At 44.6% G+C, this 19,394-nt stretch overlaps 1 protein-coding gene across 1 annotated transcript in view; it reads right to left on the bottom strand.

Moving 5' to 3' along the window:
- Positions 1 to 271: 271 nt before the first annotated feature.
- The window catches only part of LOC138661900 (endothelin receptor type B-like), a 58,561-nt gene continuing 39,438 nt past the window's right edge, over positions 272 to 19,394 (bottom strand). The window contains exons 2-8 of the mRNA XM_069746855.1: positions 13,505 to 14,006; positions 11,882 to 11,994; positions 8,520 to 8,724; positions 7,257 to 7,406; positions 5,902 to 6,035; positions 4,870 to 4,978; positions 272 to 1,107 (exon numbers count right to left, since the gene is read on the bottom strand). Coding sequence (XP_069602956.1) covers positions 958 to 1,107; positions 4,870 to 4,978; positions 5,902 to 6,035; positions 7,257 to 7,406; positions 8,520 to 8,724; positions 11,882 to 11,994; positions 13,505 to 13,945 — 1,302 coding nt within the window. The 5' untranslated portion in view covers positions 13,946 to 14,006 and the 3' untranslated portion in view covers positions 272 to 957. The remainder of the gene's footprint in view (positions 1,108 to 4,869; positions 4,979 to 5,901; positions 6,036 to 7,256; positions 7,407 to 8,519; positions 8,725 to 11,881; positions 11,995 to 13,504; positions 14,007 to 19,394) is intronic.

Below are 19,394 nucleotides of genomic sequence, written 5' to 3'. Positions count from 1 at the left end.
TTGGCGCAGTACGCCGCACCGTCAAAACAACGCATGCGTAGGCATCCGCATACATCGGCATGGCCTGTGTACCTAATGGTAAAGATAGGGTACGCATGCCGCATGCTGATGCAGGCGGAGCTGACCGGAGGAGGTGTGACAGTGGGCGGAGCTTCACGGAGGACGTACGCAGCACCTCCATCCGTAAATGTGAAACCAGCCTAACACAGCGGGCACCCCTCCATCAAAGCTGCATTTAAAGGGATTTTCCTATGGTATGTTGGGATATTGCTAGAATTTGTATCACTTTTTAATGAGTAGGGATCCGATACACCAGCACAACCATAGAGTAAATGTTTCCCAGCATGACGGCACATTTGTCCACCCGGTTTTTGCAGGTTGAATCCTCCCACCCATCATCAAATGATGATATATTCCAGCTATATATGAGGATACGGGAGCATAACATTAGCGGCATCGATAATATACAAACAATACGTGACCCAGTCACAAGCCTACAAGAAAAATAAGACTATATTACACGATAAATGTTAATGGCAGTGTTTGGAGAGTCCTCCCCAGTGACTTCCTGGTACAGTAAGAGCAAAAGTCGCCTCGCTACCCTGAACAATCGTGGGTTACAGTAAGAAGCTTGGAAGAACGTTTGCTCCTAAAGAACTTCTGAATGTACTTCTGTACAAAAATGTTCAATTTCCATCTTGCAAGAACTCCTGTCAGCCTGCTATACACCAAATATTAGATTTTATCAGTTCCAACTTTACACTAAGCCTTCAGATTTACGCCAGATTTCAACGAGCTTGGTAACTGGTTGGGTACAGTTCCATGTAATGGTCCAGAAGAAATGGGAACCACCATACACAGAGAGAGCGCTCACTGCGGGACATTTTGGATTTCAGTAAGCAGTAGGGTAGAAAATGGGCCTCTGTGTCTGTGATAGAAGGGTATTTCATCTCATCTTCAGGAAGAGCTGTATTTGTTTGTAAGACGAGAACTGCTTCGATCCAGGACCAGGTCGTGGCCATTGGCTTTCCACTTTCCTCCAGAACCTTTCTCATCCATGGGTGTGATCGCGAGGCTGGGCCTGTGGCACCAACAGCAAAGGCAAGACTAGGGAAACAAACGCATGGTTAATATATAATTATAGAGTTATTCCCATCTACAAGATCCTATCCCAATATGTAGTAGGTGTAATAATAACATTAGCAAATACCTCCAATTAGAAAAGTTTTTCTGATTCCCTACATCTCACTCCTTATGTGCAGGACCTTAGGTATCTATGGTTATAAGCACTACCAACTAACTGTCACTATATCAGTGGTCATAACCAAGGATACCTAAGGTCCTCCCATTGGTGTTTCTCCGCCGAATCTTGAACCGTTTTTCTTTTGAGCCTCTCCGTTCCAAAGTTCTGCCCCTCTGTAATCGAGAAGCACATTTTCCCTTCTACCTACTGGGCCTATACCACAAAACTACTCTGTGGGCATGGCCATGATTTGGAGGAGAAAAAGCAATTGCCCACACAGAAGTTCTGTGGTATACGCCCAGTTGTTTGAAGAGAAAGTTTGTTAGGGCTAGCGGAACGCACCAAATAATATAAAGATAAGAGGTGCGTTCACAGCCCGGGGTCCACCGTGCAGAGATGGAACATGCTGCTCAGTAATGGCGGAGGGATGCTTGCTCACACGGTTTTAGACCTCACCCAGTGTGAATAGAAGCAAACTCTGTTGCTTCACAGAGTCGCCAAATAAACGCTGCGCCCTGTTAGCAGTCACAGGGTGCAGCTGAAAGACACTGGTGGGATCCCTATGAATCACCCCCACTGAACTGGTGATTGGACTCGCTCTGACCCCCGGTGGCTTTTGAGCCCGCGCCTGAGGACGCCCTGAGTCAGATGCAGAGTCCAAGTGGGAATTCCCACCCTACACTGACCGGTTGTCAGGACAGAACTAACTAAAACATTTACCGCACTGAGTGCGTACAGCGCCGCTCTGGCGGACGCCACTAACCACCCTAACTAGGGTCAGGAAAGCGCACTGATTGCGCACGGCGCCGCACTCGCTAATGCTGCTAATACAGTTAAGTCCATATATATTTGGACAGAGACAACATTTTTCTAATTTTCGTTATAGACATTACCACAATGAATTTTAAACAAAACAATTCAGAAGCAGTTGATGTTCAGACTTTCAGCTTTCATTTGAGGGTATCCACATTAAAATTGGATGAAGGGTTTAGGAGTTTCAGCTCCTTAACATGTGCCACCCTGTTTTTAAAGGGACCGAAAGTAATTGGACAGATTAAATAATTTTAAATGAAATGTTCATTTTTAGTATTTGGTTGAAAACCGTTTGTTGGCAATGACTGCCTGAAGTCTTGAACTCATGGACATCACCAGACGCTGTGTTTCCTCCTTTTTGATGCTCTGCCAGGCCTTCACTGCGGTGGTTTTCAGTTGCTGTTTGTTTGTGGGCCTTTCTGTCTGATTTAGTCTTTAACAAGTGAAATGCTGCTCGATTGGGTTGAGATCAGGTGACTGACTTGGCCACTCAAGAATATTCCACTTCTTTGCTTTAATAAACTCCTGGATTGCTTTGGCTTTATGTTTTGGGTCATTGTCCATCTGTAGTATGAAACGACGACCAATCAGTTTGGCTGCATTTGGCTGGATCTGAGCACACAGTATGGCTCTGAATACCTCAGAATTCATTCGGCTGCTTCTGTCCTGTGTCACATCATCAAAAAACACTAGTGACCCAGTGCCACTGGCAGCCATGCATGCCCAAGCCATCACATTGCCTCCGCCATGTTTTACAGATGATGTGGTATGCTTTGGATCATGAGCTGTACCACGCCTTCACCATACTTTTCTCTTTCCATCATTCTGGTAGAGGTTGGTCTTGGTTTCATCTGTCCAAAGAATGTTCTTCCAGAACTGTGCTGGCTTTTTTAGATGTTTTTTAGCCTTTTTCTTCTTGATGCTTATGAGTGGCTTGCACCGTGCAGTGAACCCTCTGTATTTACTTTCATGCAGTCTTCTCTTTATGGTAGATTTGGATATTGATACGCCGACCTCCTGGAGAGTGTTGGTCACTTGGTTGGCTGATGTGAAGGGGTTTCTCTTCACCATGGAGATAATTCTGCGATCATCCACCATTGTTGTCTTCTGTGGGCGCCCAGGTCTTTTTGCATTGATGAGTTCACCAGTGCTTTCTTTCTTTCTCAGGATGTACTAAACTGTAGATTTTGCCACTCCTAATATTGTAGCAATTTCTCGGATGGGTTCTTTCTGTTTTCGCAGCTTAAGGATGGCTTGTTTCACCTGCATGGAGAGCTCCTCTGACTGCATGTTTACTTCACAGCAAAACCTTCCAAATGCAAGCACCGCACCTCAAATCAACTCCAGGCCTTTTATCTGCTTAATTGAGAATGACATAGCGAAGGGATTGTCCACACCTGTCCATGAACTAGCCTTGGAGTCAATTGTCCAATTACTTTTGGTCCCTTTAAAAACAGGGTGGCACATGTTAAGGAGCTGAAACTCCAAAAACCTTAATCCAATTTTAATGTGGATACCCTCAAATGAAAGCTGAAAGTCTGAACTTCAACTGCATCTGAATTGTTTTTTTTAATTCATTGTGGTAATGTCTATAACCAAAATTAGAAAAATGATGTCTCTGTCCAAATATATATGGACTTAACTGTAGACTCTGTAGCTTGTGCCTAGTGCTGGATGGCACAGTCTGGCGCTAGGTAGCTCAATCACCCAAGTGCTTTCAACAACACTAGGGATGGGAATGATTAAGGAACTTTCACCAGATTCAGTCATACATCCACACACACGATAACAGGCTTATACTAGCGCATGGCCATGCAAACCCTTTATAGCTGTAGCCTTCCGGGACCTTCCTAGTGGTCCAATCGGAGATGCTACAGGACCTGAGCATATGACCCCCGACCTCCAATGAGAGGTCGGCCCGTGGGCATGCTCAGTAGATGAAAAGCAGGACTTAGTCCCTGGAACGTCTGCTCGCCGCTGATCAATGCTGATTGCAAAGGCTGTACTGGATCCTGATGGGCGCTGCTGCTATGTGCACTATTTCCTGGTGCCAAACAGTACAACAGTGGCACACTAAGACACGAGGAGAATTGATAGAGGTGCACTCCCGACCACTGCCGCTCCGCATCGGAGGTGCACTCCCGACCACTGCCGCTCCGCATCAAAGGTGCACTCCCAACATCTGCCACTCTGCTTAGGAGGTGCACTCCCGACGTCTGCTACTCCGCATCGGAGGTGCACTCCCAATCTCTGCCACTCTGCTTAGGAGGTGCACTCCCGACCACTGCCACTCCGCATCGGAGGTGCAATCCCAACCTCTGCCACTCCACATTGGAGATGCACTCCCGACCACTGCCACTCCACATCGGAGGTGCACTCCCGACCTCTGTCACTCCGCATTGGAGGTGCACTCCTGACCACTGCCACTCTGCATCGGAGGTGCAATCCCAACCTCTGCCACTCCACATCAGAGGTCCACTCCCGACCACTGCCACTCCACATCGGAGGTGCACTCACAACCTCTGCCACTCCACATCGGAGGTGCACTCACAACCTCTGCCACTCCGCAATAGAGGTGCACACCCGACCTTTGCCATACCGCATCAGAGGTGCACTAACCACACTCTCTGGGGGGCACTGTGTCTTCAGACTTAAGAATCAGACGGGCAACTGCCCACCTGCTGATTTCATAGACTTGTGGGACAGCAGAAGCAGGGCACCCCATTTATAGATTCTGGCCCTGGGCAAGTGCCCCGATTGTCCCCACACACCATCCAATGATATATATCTTGATAATGGCATTATCATCTTACCCGGAAACAGTTTTTGAATTTTCTGCTGACAAAGTAGAGTGCCACTGGGTTTATGCAGGAATTCAGCGAGGCCATATTGATCCCGATGTAATTCACCACCAAAAAAAAGCTGAATGAAGAAAATTAGAGAAGTAAACAAAATGCTGAATTTTGTATAAAAAAACCCTAAATGTGACCAAGACTTGACTCATCGTCTGTCGCTTCTAGGACCTTCATTAAAAATGAGGTAACCGCAGCCTCAGATGAACAACACATGACAAATCACACCGTGTCGTCGTTACTTGTTTACCAAAATCTAGGCCAAAATGCAAAAGGGGTGTGTAACAAATTAAGTACACCCCATGAATCTAGAGCTTGCAGAACCACCTTTTGGAGCAAAAACGTGAAGTAACCATTCTGTAAGACATTATCAGCACATCACATCATTCTGGATGAATTTTGGCCCTAGATTGTATAATTTTTGTGGCCATTTGTTTATGCAGAGTTAAGTCCATCTTTGAGGACAAATTTCTTTTTTTGCATTCGCTGCTAAAGAAATATTTTTGCAATTGGGTCTCATTAAAAATGTCGCAGTTTGCCTCCTATAGCCTTTGCGCTGTAGTGTATATTGATGACTGTAGAATGAATAAACTGAGACTCTGTCAGTGAGCTCATTCTCACAGTCTGACTGGAGAGCTTCTAACTCTTATATCCCTCTTTTTCTGATCTCCTCTCAGCTGATCTATGACCACAGACCACCTCAAGCTGCTGGGAAACAATGAGCCGGTAAAAGCCAAATGGTGGTAATTGTTGAATGAAATTCAATTGCAAAAATATTTTTTTGAACTAAATACTTGCATTTAAGTTAAAAAATAAACAACAAAAAAAAATCTTTTTAAGAACCAGATTTTTTTTTTTTTTTTTTTTAAATTATGACCAGATACTTAAAATCATAGAATTCAGAAAGGGTGTACTTAGTTTTTGTCATGACTTTATATTGAGAACTCCCAGTCTGCAGGTTTGGAAGATGTGTCCGTAGAGTTGGAATGGTACCTGAGCAGCTCACATCTGTGTGGATCAGTTCCATCATACACGGTTTTCTTCAATATGCTGCTCACATGGAGAGGCAACCAACACAGAGCGAAGATCACCACCAGGCAGAACACCGTCTTAGCCACTTCTCTCCTCTAAAAAAAAAACATATTACAGTCAACCAAGTCTTCCAGGCGTCACAGCTTCTCCTCCTCCCTCTCAGACTGCACTGCTCTACAGGGAGGAGCATGTGACCCGTCCTGTCCATCCGCCTCCTCCAATTGGAAAGCAGCTTTCTCATTTGAAATGTTTTCCCATTGGAGGAGGCTGATGGACAGGACCGGTCACATGATCCTTCACGTAGAGCAGTGCAGTCTGCGAGGGAGGAGGAGAACCTGTAATACTTATATATTAGTAATTGCCACTAAATCATTTCCCAAATATATTCAAATAGATGAATAACCCTTTAAAGCCAATTTTGACTCTTCTTTTAGTGAGTTGATAAAACATATTTAGGGATATTACAAGTGGAACACCCCAACCCCTAATTTTAATCATTTTGGTGGTCCTTCTATCTCTAACACCAATTTTTTTTCCTTAGGCCTTATTAATGGTGGGAGAAAATTGTCAATAAATAGGCTTAAAGAGGTATTCCCATCTCCAAGGTCCTGTCCCAAAATGTAGTAGGTGTAATAATAATAATAATATTAGCAAATACCTCCAATTAGAAATGTAGTGTAGTTCTACTGATTTGCTATGTCTCTTTCCTCATGTGCAGGACCTTAGGTATCCATTACACATTCCCGCTGAAGCTTTTTCGGCAAGCACTACAGCTTGCCGATTAAGGAGTGAGTCAATGATATTCGCTCATCTCTAGTAACAGCCCTGCCCTTGTCATGTCAGCGCATATATCAGACAATAGGAGCAGCATTGAAGACAAGGTGCTGGACCTGGGGAGAGTGAGAAAAGGACTTTTTTTTTTTTTTTTTTTTTTTTTTTTTACAACCAACTGCAGCCATGGTTTTTTTTCCAAAATCGGAAAATCCCTTTAGCCTTTAATTAAGCTCCGTCCCGTGCACATTTTGGAAAATTATCTATCACCACTAAGGGGCAGCACAGTGGCTCAGTGGTTAGCACAGCAGCTTTGCAGCACTGGGGTCCTGGGTTCAAGTCTCACTAAGGACGACATCCGCAATGAGTTTGTATGTTGCATGGGTTTCCTCCGGACTCTCCGGTTTCCTCCTACATTCCAAAGACATACTGATAGGGAATGTAGCTTGTGAGCCCCAATGGGGACCGTGATGAAAATATCTCTAAAGTGTTGTGGAATATAATGGTGCTATATTGGCAAAGCGTAACAATAAATCATTCTTTACCTGCTTCATGTGATCATTGAGCGCAATCCTCATCCCATTCTTCAGGCTCAGCATCTCGCTGGACATCAAGGTGTAGAAGACTCCGGTGCAGGCCAGGGGCAAGCAAAAATAGAAGCCAAAAAGCCACCAGACCTTGACCTCCTGATAGAACTGGAGCACAGACAGATATTATAGTGTTAGTAGCTTCATACATCGTGGACCCAGACGCTCAGTGATGCCTACAATGCACTTAATGGATATGGGCGCCTTCATGGACTTTTTATTTTTGCTTAAATGCATGTGTTCTGGGCTAACAGCAATTGTTTCTGTTAACTTTCATTAATGAAACCCAATTGCAAAAAATGTATTTTAGCCCCAAATTCATGCATTTAAGTAATGAGTGTGTCCTTTTTTTTTTTATTATTTATTAGAAGTATAGAAAATGAACACATGCATTACACTAATATGTAAGATTCAAAAATGTAAACTTTTATCCTATACAAGAAAGCTTAGAGATGCAACCCGTGACATTACGTTATTCTAGTTTGTAGATGTCCAAAAGTTTGGGGAAAGTATTGGGAACAGTACAGGCATTAAATGGACTGACTTCCTCTAAGGATAGTTTATTGTTACCTAAATGCTTGTTTTGGGGGCTAAAAATCATGTTTACCATTTGGTTTATATAACAATGTTGCCCCCGTTTGGTTTTAAAGGCACTTTGTTTGCCAGAGCATTAACCTTTGATGCGTTCTGAGAGATAAATCATTTGAGAGCAGCTAAAAAAAAAACAAAAAAAAAACACAAGACAAGAGTTAGTAACTCTCGCAATGGACCATGAAAACGAGCTCACTGATGGGTTCTCAGTTAACTCATCCCAGCCAGCGGTATATAGTGTAACACAGAGGCTAGAGAGAAGGTAGATGGTGCAAAATTTGTATTGAAAACCAATTACAAAAAATGCTTTCTAGTCAAAAATACAAGCAAGAGAAAAAATGTTCCCAAAGGTGGACGTGGCCTCCTACGTACTCTGTCAAGGTGGTACGTTTGAAGGGGATGTCTTATCAGAGATAACCCCATCCAGAATATGGCACCCCTGGCACAGAGCTGGTGTCTCCAGACTGGTTCCATATTACTCCCGCAGTATTACATGGCGGCCATTTAGAAGAATGACCAAGATGGCTGGAATCTGTGAGAATGGAAGCTGTTCCTTCAGAGCATTCCTCCGTTTCGGCTCTTGTTTAGTGGGAAGTGCTGACCATGAAATATAGAATTTGGGCCATTCACCTTCATAAACCCTGGCGACTGTTCCAGTGGCAGCATGCACACCCGAATGGTTTGACCATTGAGGTCCAGATTGACCAAGTTGAAGGCAATAGCTTCTGGAACTGCCAAAATGATGGCGACCACCCAGATCAGCGTCAGCTCTATGGCCTTCCACACGGGAATCCCGATACCCTGAATTCGATTCCAGGAGGCCACTGCTCGATATCTGAAGAAGAAAAAAAAAAGATAAGAAATAGCAAATTTTATACTGTGTGAATCTTAATTCTGCAATTTTAGAGCTGAAATCTCCCAGCATTCTCTTCTGCGCTGAGCTGCATTTGTGCTTTCCATTTTGAAAAATTGACTTTACGGGAAGCTTTGTGCAATATTCATATGGGGTGGAAGCAAATTCTCCTCCTGCATTATAGGAGCGCGGCTTAAAAGGAATCTGTCGTCTGGTTTTTGCTGCTCAATCTGAGAGGAGCACAATGTGGGGTAGAGACCCTGATTCCAGTGTTGTGTCACTTACCAGGCTGTTTGCTGTAGTTTTGATAAAATCGCAGTTTATTAGGAGATTATCACTAGAGGACTAGTAAACTTGCTGCCATGTAGTTCTCCATATTCATGATTTCGGCATAACCTTGACCTCACCACTGATCGTCAGCTTTCTGCCTCTGCACAGTGAACACAGAAAGCTGCCAATCAGTGGTGTGGGCGGGGTTAAACACATCTCAGCATTCAGAGAACTGCTATATCTGCAGCAGAGTACACGTGCGCAGCCTCGCTGAAATTGAGAGAGGCCAAACATGTCTAGTGTGAAGTATACATACCACATACCTGAGGTCACGAGACTGCCCGCTCATTCCTGGCACCGACACCAGAGAATCCTGACAGCATGCAATGTGCGCGCTGTCTGCAGTCACATACAGTCACTGCAGACTTTCATGCCAAGCTTGGACCACCCCATTAAATGAAAACATGCCAATGAATTATGTAGCAGCAAAGAAGAAACTTGGCAGCACTCACCGATCTTCTGACAGGTCTTTATTACACAACTTCACGGCACGGGGGTGTGTACAAGGAGTGGAGCAGGTGAACGACGGCCGTTTCGCGCCCTCCCGGCGCTTCAACAGGTTCGATGGATACACGGATGTGACGCCTGAAGTAGCGCTGAGCTCAGTCGCCCCTCCCTGCGCCACAACCCGCCCACCCATAGTACACAATACAATTAAAAGCAACAACATGCAATTAAAAACAAAAACCTAACACTACGCATTGAACGAGCATGATATCTACTGACTACACATGCAGAAACTATAAACTATCTCCCTGCTACAGTAGTTGGCTGTTTGGGGACATACTGTGACAATAGGACTGTGCATATCTGTGTGTTACACTATTCTCAAAAATGCATAAAACTACCGCACTTCCCGCAGCACATACCCACTACGGAACTCGGCGCCAGTCACTGGACCAACTTCAGTGGGACATCACAATCATTAGGGCTACCTCCTAAAAATGACCGGACCCATGGCTCCTGTGCGCATTATCCACACCGCCTCGCATCTCAATAGGGCATTATGGTGGTCCCCCCCTCTTATCGGGATTTTAACTTGTTCCACGCCTGCGAATGTTAGCACCTCTACATTGCCTCCATGTTCCTCTCGTACATGTTTAATAAGTCTAGGGACTCCCTTCCCTGTAGTTACTGATCGACAATGTTCCCTAAAGCGTACGTATAAACACCTAATGGTCTTACCCAGGTAGAAACGTCCACACGGGCACCACACCACATACACTACGTTTTTAGTTGAGATTGAGATATAGAGGATATCCGGATCGGGTGTGGAAAGAGGCTTGTGACAAAATGAGCAATAAACATCAACACATGGGTAAGGCATTACCACCGATAGGCAAAAGGTTTACTTTTTGTTTCCAGTACAGCCCAATGGACCGGCAGATCAGGTCCGCCATAAGAAAGAATTGGCATTTGCTAGATAAAGATAGAGAACTAGCGGAGGTAGTAGCCAGGGGCCCTCTTATTTCCAATAGAAGGAGTACGAGGCTTAGAGACATACTGGTGCAGAATCGAGTAGTAGTAAATAAACCCGACAATTGGTTGAGTAATAGTACCCCTAAGGGGAACTACCGATGTGGGCACTGCACATTCTGCAAACAGCATGTCACAGATAGGATCTTGCACATAGGGCCAGTTGAACATAAAGTAGGTCAGCTGATTACATGTAAAACTAAAAACGTAGTGTATGTGGTGTGGTGCCCGTGTGGACGTTTCTACCTGGGTAAGACCATTAGGTGTTTATACGTACGCTTTAGCAAACATTGTCGATCAGTAACTACAGGGAAGGGAGTCCCTAGACTTATTAAACATGTACGAGAGGAACATGGAGGCAATGTAGAGGTGCTAACATTCGCAGGCGTGGAACAAGTTAAAATCCCGATAAGAGGGGGGGACCACCATAATGCCCTATTGAGATGCGAGGCGGTGTGGATAATGCGCACAGGAGCCATGGGTCCGGTCATTTTTAGGAGGTAGCCCTAATGATTGTGATGTCCCACTGAAGTTGGTCCAGTGACTGGCGCCGAGTTCCGTAGTGGGTATGTGCTGCGGGAAGTGCGGTAGTTTTATGCATTTTTGAGAATAGTGTAACACACAGATATGCACAGTCCTATTGTCACAGTATGTCCCCAAATAGCCAACTACTGTAGCAGGGAGATAGTTTATAGTTTCTGCATGTGTAGTCAGTAGATATCATGCTCGTTCAATGCGTAGTGTTAGGTTTTTGTTTTTAATTGCATGTTGTTGCTTTTAATTGTATTGTGTACTATGGGTGGGCGGGTTGTGGCGCAGGGAGGGGCGACTGAGCTCAGCGCTACTTCAGGCGTCACATCCGTGTATCCATTGAACCCGTTGAAGCGCCGGGAGGGCGCGAAACGGCCGTCGTTCACCTGCTCCACTCCTTGTACACACCCCCGTGCCGTGAAGTTGTGTAATAAAGACCTGTCAGAAGATCGGTGAGTGCTGCCAAGTTTCTTCTTTGCTGCTACATGATTTATGGACGTTGTCTCGGCTGAGCACCTCGAGTCTGCCGGCTGGCTGCAAGCTGTGAGTTTCCCTGCATATGGTCGGAGGAGCGGTGGTGCGGTCAGCTGTTTTCTCCCCCGCACGTATGCCAATGAATTAATTAAACCTTTAAAAGATCATGCCATTCTGTATTTTGAATTCTATAATGGGTAGAATAGTCCGATGGTGTCATCATAGAGCTGTAGACAGCGGCCATGTAGAGTTTGTCAGGAATTATAACATTGGCATTTTAAAACCTAAAACCTGTCTGTTGTGGGCATTAGAAGGTCTTGAGTCTTACCTGTCTATGCTGAGAGCACAAAGGCTGAGCACGGTAACCCCGACAGATGCCTTCTGGATAAAGGGGAACAGCTTGCACACATAAACTCCGAAAGGCCAGTTCTCCGCCAGCAGCTGCAAGTACACAGGGATCATATTTTTTTTGCAATAATGACATAATAAAATAATAACCCATACTGTGATAGGACTCTCGGACCCCTATTAACTAACTCAATACAAAGTGAATCAGACAAGCTCATACTAATGGGATACTCTCTTGGGACCACCAATATTGTGCTTTGTTTTGTCCCCCAACATTGACCTTGGGTTTGTTTCTTCATCCATGCTTTTTAATTGACCCTTGGACCAATTCCCAACCCCCTATTCTCTAACAATAGAGTTCAAGTAGCATATACTATGGGAACAACCAGGGTTGGGCCTCCTTTCCAAATGCTCTTTGGAAGCCGTACGGTCTCTCCTTGGAGTTACATGAGATGGGATACTAAACAATTAAGTCCTGAAGTTGATTTTAATATATACATGCTATAGAGAATTATTATGAAGATACTTAAAAGTTTTACAGGTGATGCAAAGTCTAATCACATTGTATGTAATTAGCGCGGAGTTCTATATCGGGGCAGCAATGATAAATCAATTGCAAAGAGTTTCAGTCCCCTATCTCGGCCTTAGTGTACTCTTTGTATTGCAGAATTAACATATCTACTCTCCATCTATTGCTTGTGATAGGTTTCTCCTTGACCGTGTTTGCAAGCAGGAGGCAGGGGAATCATAATCAAACTGCATCTCATAGGATACACAGGAGATTCAGCACATAGCACACACAGATGATAGAGATAGTCAGTGTGAGTCAAGGGCGTTTTATAACTTTGCATCTAAACATTGTAGGTATTCACTTACTATATCACTTTTCTCTTATATTTAGGCACAATTGCTATCTTAAAGGGTTATTCCGAACATTACAAGTTATCACCTATTCACAGAAAAGGTGATCTAACTTTCTGATTGATAAAAGTATGAGTGCTAAGATCCCCACCAATTCGGAGAACATTGGATTTGAAATGCCCTTTAGAATGAAGCTGTTTATGGAATGTCAGAGACTAACTTGCTGTCTACACAGAAGAACATGTACTGTACTGGTTGTCAGATTGGAGATCACATAACACAGCTGTCTGTACATAATAAAGTTAGAAAGTATAGATACAGAATAGATATTAGAAAAAAAACTTTGTGAGTGGAACAGGCTGCCATGAGAGATGGTGAGTTCTCCGTCAATGGAGGTCTTCAAATAGAGGCTGGACAGACATCTATAAGAGATGGTTTAGTGGATCCTGCATTGAGCGGGGGGGGGGGGGGGGTTGGACACGATGACCCTGGAGGTCCCTTCCAACTCTAACATTCTATGATTCTAAATAGGGGCAAATGGATCGATTCCAGCCTTTCTCGAGTAACTCTGGGTGCAGATAGATTTATTTCAAGGTCTAGGTAAGTTCCGCTGGTCTTCTGACCCAAACTTAAAGCCTCATTGGCATATATGATCCAGTAGTTTTGGGTCAGAAGACCCGCAGTCAGTCCAGGCATTGTGATCCTTAATACAAATAAATATTTTAAAGCCCTATTAACAAACCTTATAAATATTGATGGGAATAGCGATGAGGATGTAGAACAAGTCACCAAGTGCCAGGCTGGCGATAAGGACGTTGGGTCCATTCCTCATGCACTTATTCTTGTATATAATTCTTAAAAGTGTGGAATTTCCTACAATCCCCACCAGGAAAATCACACAGGACAGTATTGTTGTGACGTATTTGAAAGCGTGCTTGATTTTGAAGCGGGACAGACAAGGCGGAGGTGAGCGAGGCGGCATTCTTCCTTGGTTTTCATTCGAGGCGTTGCCCGTATCATTCTGTGGCCTTATATCCATGGGCACTAAGTTGGCCGCTGGCTCCTGATATGATGTCTGCAAGAGTTCTGAAGTCTCTTCAAGAGACGGCGGCGTTGGGGAATATTGACTGGAAACTCCTACGAGTAGGCATAGGATCCAAACTGGAAATGTACCAGTTGGCATAGCGTATACCGGCAGACCTGGGATTACAGGGGTCCTGAGATTCTGAATGATGTCTAATATTCTGTAGAGTAGAAAAAGACATTGGCATGAATAAAATGTCACAAATTTATATAGACATCAGATTACATGATTTTTCAGTGAATGTGGTCAAACTTGGAGGGTTCGTCTACTTTGAAAGAGTTAAAAAGATCCCCTGCCAATAGGCCCTTTATAGGATTGCTTAGGGCCTCAGCGGTATTCTGTACGGAGGACCATCAGCGAGTGTTTAATTTTCCTATAGCGCCACCACAGGAGAAACTAAATATTACAGTTCATATTGGGATCAAGTCAAGTCCATGCAACATTTCTACGTGCTAAGTCCTCCACACCTGCCCTTTGCTAATAGAACAAATATGTAAAAAAGGACAAGTGCAGATATAAATAATTATATACAAATACACTGCTCAAGAAAATAAAGGGAACACTAAAATCCCACATGCTAGATATCTCTGAATGAAATATTCCAGTTGTAAATCTTTATTCATTACATAGTGGAATGTGTTGAGAACAATAAAACCTAAAAATGATCAAAGTAAATCACAACTAATATCCCACGGAGGTCTGGAGTTGGAATGAGGCTCAAAATCAAAGTGGAAAATGAAGTTACAGGCTGATCCAACTTCAGTGCTAATGCCTCAAGACAAGGAAATGATGCTCAGTAGTGTGTGTGGCCTCCATATGCCTGTATGACCTCCATACAATGCCTGGGTATGCTCCTGATGAGGCGGTGGATGGTTGCAAAACAGCATGTGAAATTGATTGTCAATCAGTGTTGCTTCTGTGACGCCCAGGAGACCGGGATACCCAGCACCGGACCAATGGGGTCTGTCTCTTAAGCGGGATGTCACGGGTGGCTTGACCCGGTGCTGTGGCCTCAGGCAATGCACAGTGTAAGGGGTATCGTTAGGGGACAGGCACTTACTTGATCAGCAGCAGGATCTCCCAGCGGCGATGATCCCGATCCTGGATAGATAGCTATTGTCCAAATGAAAGTCTGAGGCACTGAAACGTTTAACCAGTTTACTTTAACATAAAGGGATTTACAACCAGTCCTGTCACCGGAGTCTGTATGGGAACTCTGAGTTACTTTGACCCTGCCGAGGTCTTCGCCTCTTATTGTACGCAATTTCTGTGTGGCCCTGCTGCTGTATGTGAACTGGCTGCCGGCCCAATCTGTCCCCTCCGGGTCCTGGTTCGACGGGCAACCCGAGTCCTTTTATCAGCTTACCCCCTCCGGGAGTACCGCTGAACTCTGTGTCTGTTGCTGCGTCCGGCCCTAGTGAAGCTGATATCACCTCACGTTTTTCCGGTTGCTGTATTATATATAATGAATACAGCCACGGATCCGGTATCCGTCTTTGCGCCTGTTCTGGGTAGTGATTAATGCTACCCGGTTCTCACAATGTCCTTTTTCTCTGTCCCTCTTCTCCTCAGGCCGGTGATTTGGGCCTGGAAACAGTCACAGGACTGTTAGAAATTCAGCTGCATGACCTCTCACTTTCAGCTCCTTAGCCCAACTGCCAGTTCTTCTCTCAGACCAGAATGGATCAAGGGGAGTCTCTGGAGCTCCCCCTTCTGGCCGGAGGTGGTAGTGCAGTCTTGCTATTTTAGTATTTGTATTTACTGTCAGTAACTATTTTTGTGCCAAATACCCCTAGGGGGGCCACATTCCCCCTTAGTTAAGAACAGTACTCCGGGACTGTGGGACGATAAAATTTTGAAATAACAATTAATATGTACAGAGTCTTAAAAATTAAAAGTTACAAAAACCACTCAAGGAAACAAAAATAGAGTTCTATAAAAAGTCACTTCAAATAGCGTCCATTAATACAGTCCTATCCTTGAAGGTACTAGGAAAGGCACTGCAGTTTGTGTCCAGGAATTTTGTTCCATTTTTCCAACGAAGTTGTCAATGTAAAGTCTAAAGAAAGTTCAAAAAGAGAAAAAAGCAAAGTTCAAAAAGCAGTCTTTCCGGAGCTTTGATTTAGTGCCTCCGGGCTGATAACAAGTTCAAGAATATGCAAGAAGTTCATACAGACAAGTCTCTGTAGGTACTGGGCTTAAACGTTGCAGAATGATAACAATGACTATAGTTTTATAATTGGTAATCTGCATACCTGGCCGGTAATTGACCCTGGGTACTACGCTGTGATCTACGTAATAGCGGTATCTCTTCATGTGGTGTACTACTGTCTACTGCGGATGTAGTATCTGCCCGCTCTGCTAAAGATAATTCCATGACTATGGAGTTGGCAAGTCCACCGTGAATGGGATTACTCTGATCAGGAATCTGTTCTTCCTGGCCTGGAACCTCCTGTAGTACGGGGTCAGCCTCTTCCTGTCTTGGGACTTCTGGTATTGGGTTCGGTGTTGGGTAAAAGGCCACCATGGGAACCACTACTGCACCATGGTATGTTAGTAGGGTTTTGGGAAAGTCTCCTATACATGTGTGATACATTTCCTCTTCTTTTTCCTTTACTGGTTGAACCTGTATGGGTTGAATAACTTCTGATTCCGGCTGGACAACTTCTGGCTCTTTCAATGCTTCCAGACACAATTTAAGATTGTCTCTTGACACTAATACAGATGTTAAGCCTCCGTTTTTGCTAATGAGACACATTTTAGGATTATCCATTCTTGTTGGTAAAACTGTGTAGGGTACGGCTTCCCACTGATTGTCTAGTTTATTGGTTCGACGGTTTCTCTTGAGCACTTGATCACCCGGTCTTAATGGGGTCGCTAGAGCATTCTGGTTGAAAGTTCGCTCTTGTCTTTCTCTAGTTTGCTGAAGGCTTCTTTCCACACTCTCTTGCACTTGGCGATACTGCTTTTGCCGTATGATATCCCAATTGGAGTCTTGAACTTCTGCGTCTGGTTTCAGAATTCCCTAGATCGATTGGTAATTGGCCGGGTCTTGCACGCATAAGGTAAGCTGGGGTGCAGTTGGTGGAGCTCACCGGGACATGATTATACAGATCCACCAAGTCAGGCAATTTCTCTGGCCATTGATTCCTTTCTGTCTCAGGTGAAGTCTTTAGTAGGTCTATTACAATATGGTTCATCTTCTCGCATAAGCCGTTTGTTTGTGGATGATAGGCCGTCGTCCGGATCTTTTTGCAACCATACATATTACAGAATTCTCTGAAGATCTCTGATTCAAAGGCTGTACCTTGGTCGGTGAGAACCTGTTCCGGATATCCATGGGGTCTACAAAAGTACGTTTGGAACGCTTTGGCTGCTGTTTTTGCTGTCAGATCTTTTACGGGTACTACTACCAAGAAGCGTGAATAATGGTCCACGATGGTCAAGGCATAGACATAGCCGGACCGGCTTGGTATTAACTTCACGTGGTCCATGGCTACAAGTTCAAGTGGTTGTTTGGTGATTATGGGCTGCAGTGGTGCTCTTTGGTTCTTTTGATCGTTTCTTCTGAGGTTGCACGGGCCACAATTTCTGCACCACTGTTCGATTGATTTTCTCATCCCGACCCAATAAAATTTTTCTCTTAGAAGTACTTCTAACTTTTTCCAACCGAAGTGACCAGCACCATTATGGTAAGCTTCGAGGACCATCTTCACATCTTGTTTAGGCACGATAATCTGCCAAACCAATTCATGTGTTTTCGGATTGGTGTACCTTCTACAGAGCTTCCCTTGATACAGGAACATTTTGCCTCTCTCTTTCCAGAGTTGATGCGTCTCTTCTGGGGCATCCTCATCGGGATATGCACTTTGCTCAGTTAACAGTTCCTTCACCAACTTCACAGCCGGATTGCTGTCTTGGGTGTCAGCCCATCTATGGTGTGCAAACGGATTAAAATTCACCTCTTGTTGTTTCTGATAGGTACTTGACTGATGATGTTTCGCCTTGGGATGATGGAAGGCTGGTAGTTCAATTTCTTCAAGCTCCCCCGTTTCTTCTTCTACATCTCTCAAGTGTGGCATCCGGGATAGGGCATCGGCATTTCCATTCTTGCGACCTGCTCGATACTTGATCTTGAAGTTGTAATTAGATAACCGGGCTATCCATCGCTGTTCTAACGCACCTAATTTGTCTGTGTCCAGGTGGGTCAACGGATTGTTGTCATTATAGACAATAAATTCTGCAGCGGCCAGATAGTGTTTGAAACGTTCAGTGACAGCCCAAACTACTGCCAGTAGTTCCAATTTGAAGGAGCTATAATTTTCTGGATTTCTTTCAGTAGGCCGGAGCTTTCTACTTGCAAAGGCGATGACTTTCTCCCGACCTTCTTGCTTTTGTGACAGCACCGCTCCTAGTCCCACATTGCTGGCATCGGTGTAGAGGATGAAAGGCTGATGGTAATCTGGGTATGCCAGAACCTCCTCTCCAGTTAGTGCCTTCTTTAGTTGTTCAAAGGAGTCTTCCCTTTCGTCGTTCCACTGGAAAGGAGGGTTTCGGTTTGAAGGTTTCTTCGTCTGCCCTACCAAGGCGTCTTGCAATGGTGCTGCCAACTTGGTAAATCCTTTTATAAATCTGCGATAGTAACCCACCAATCCCAGGAATTGCCTCACTTCTTTTGCGCTGGTAGGTCTCGGCCAATCCCTTATGGCGGTTATTTTCTCGGGATCCGGTGCTACTCCCTCCGAACTCACAATGTGTCCCAGGTACTGTACCTTTGGCTTGAGAAGGTGACATTTGGATGGCTTGATTTTCATGCCATATCTGCATAAGGCTTCGAACACTTCTGCCAGGTCTTTTAAGTGTTGTTCGTAAGTCTTTGAGTAGACGATCACATCATCTAGGTACAGGAGGACGGTCTCGAAGTTCTTGTGTCCGAGGCAGCATTCCATCAGCCGCTGGAAGGTACCGGATGCATTGCAGAGTCCGAACGGCATGCGATTAAATTCACTTAGACCCATTGATGTGGTGAATGCCGTCTTTTCCTTATCTCTCTCAGCCACAGGGACTTGCCAATACCCGCTTGTTAAGTCTAAGGTGGAAAAATAATTAGCAGATTTCAAAGCGGTCAAGGACTCTTCTATCCTAGGCAAGGGGTAGGCGTCTTTATGGGTGATGTTATTAATCTGCCGGTAGTCTACGCACATTCTCATGGTTCCGTCTTTTTTTTTGACAATCACTAGAGGGGCCGTCCAGGGGCTACAGCTGTCTCTTATTACCCCGGCCTGTTTCATCTCCCTCAGCATATCTTTTGCACATTGATAGTGAGCGGGCGGTATGGGTCTATATCTTTCTTTTATCGGGGGATGGTCACCGGTGGGGATTGTGTGTTCTACCCCTTCTATCCGTCCGAAGTCCAATGGGTGTTTACTGAAGACTTGTTCATATTCCGTCACTAGCCTATACACCCCTTGTTTTTGATGGGTAGGTGTTGAATTTATGCCCACGTGTAGCTGTTGGCACCAATCCTCCAATTCTCCATCTGAGCCGT

The sequence above is a fragment of the Ranitomeya imitator genome, chromosome 2, assembly GCF_032444005.1.
Source record: "Ranitomeya imitator isolate aRanImi1 chromosome 2, aRanImi1.pri, whole genome shotgun sequence".
Lineage (NCBI taxonomy): Eukaryota > Metazoa > Chordata > Amphibia > Anura > Dendrobatidae > Ranitomeya > Ranitomeya imitator.
Note: the sequence above shows the minus strand (reverse complement) of the source record. Positions and strands in the feature narration are given on the sequence as shown.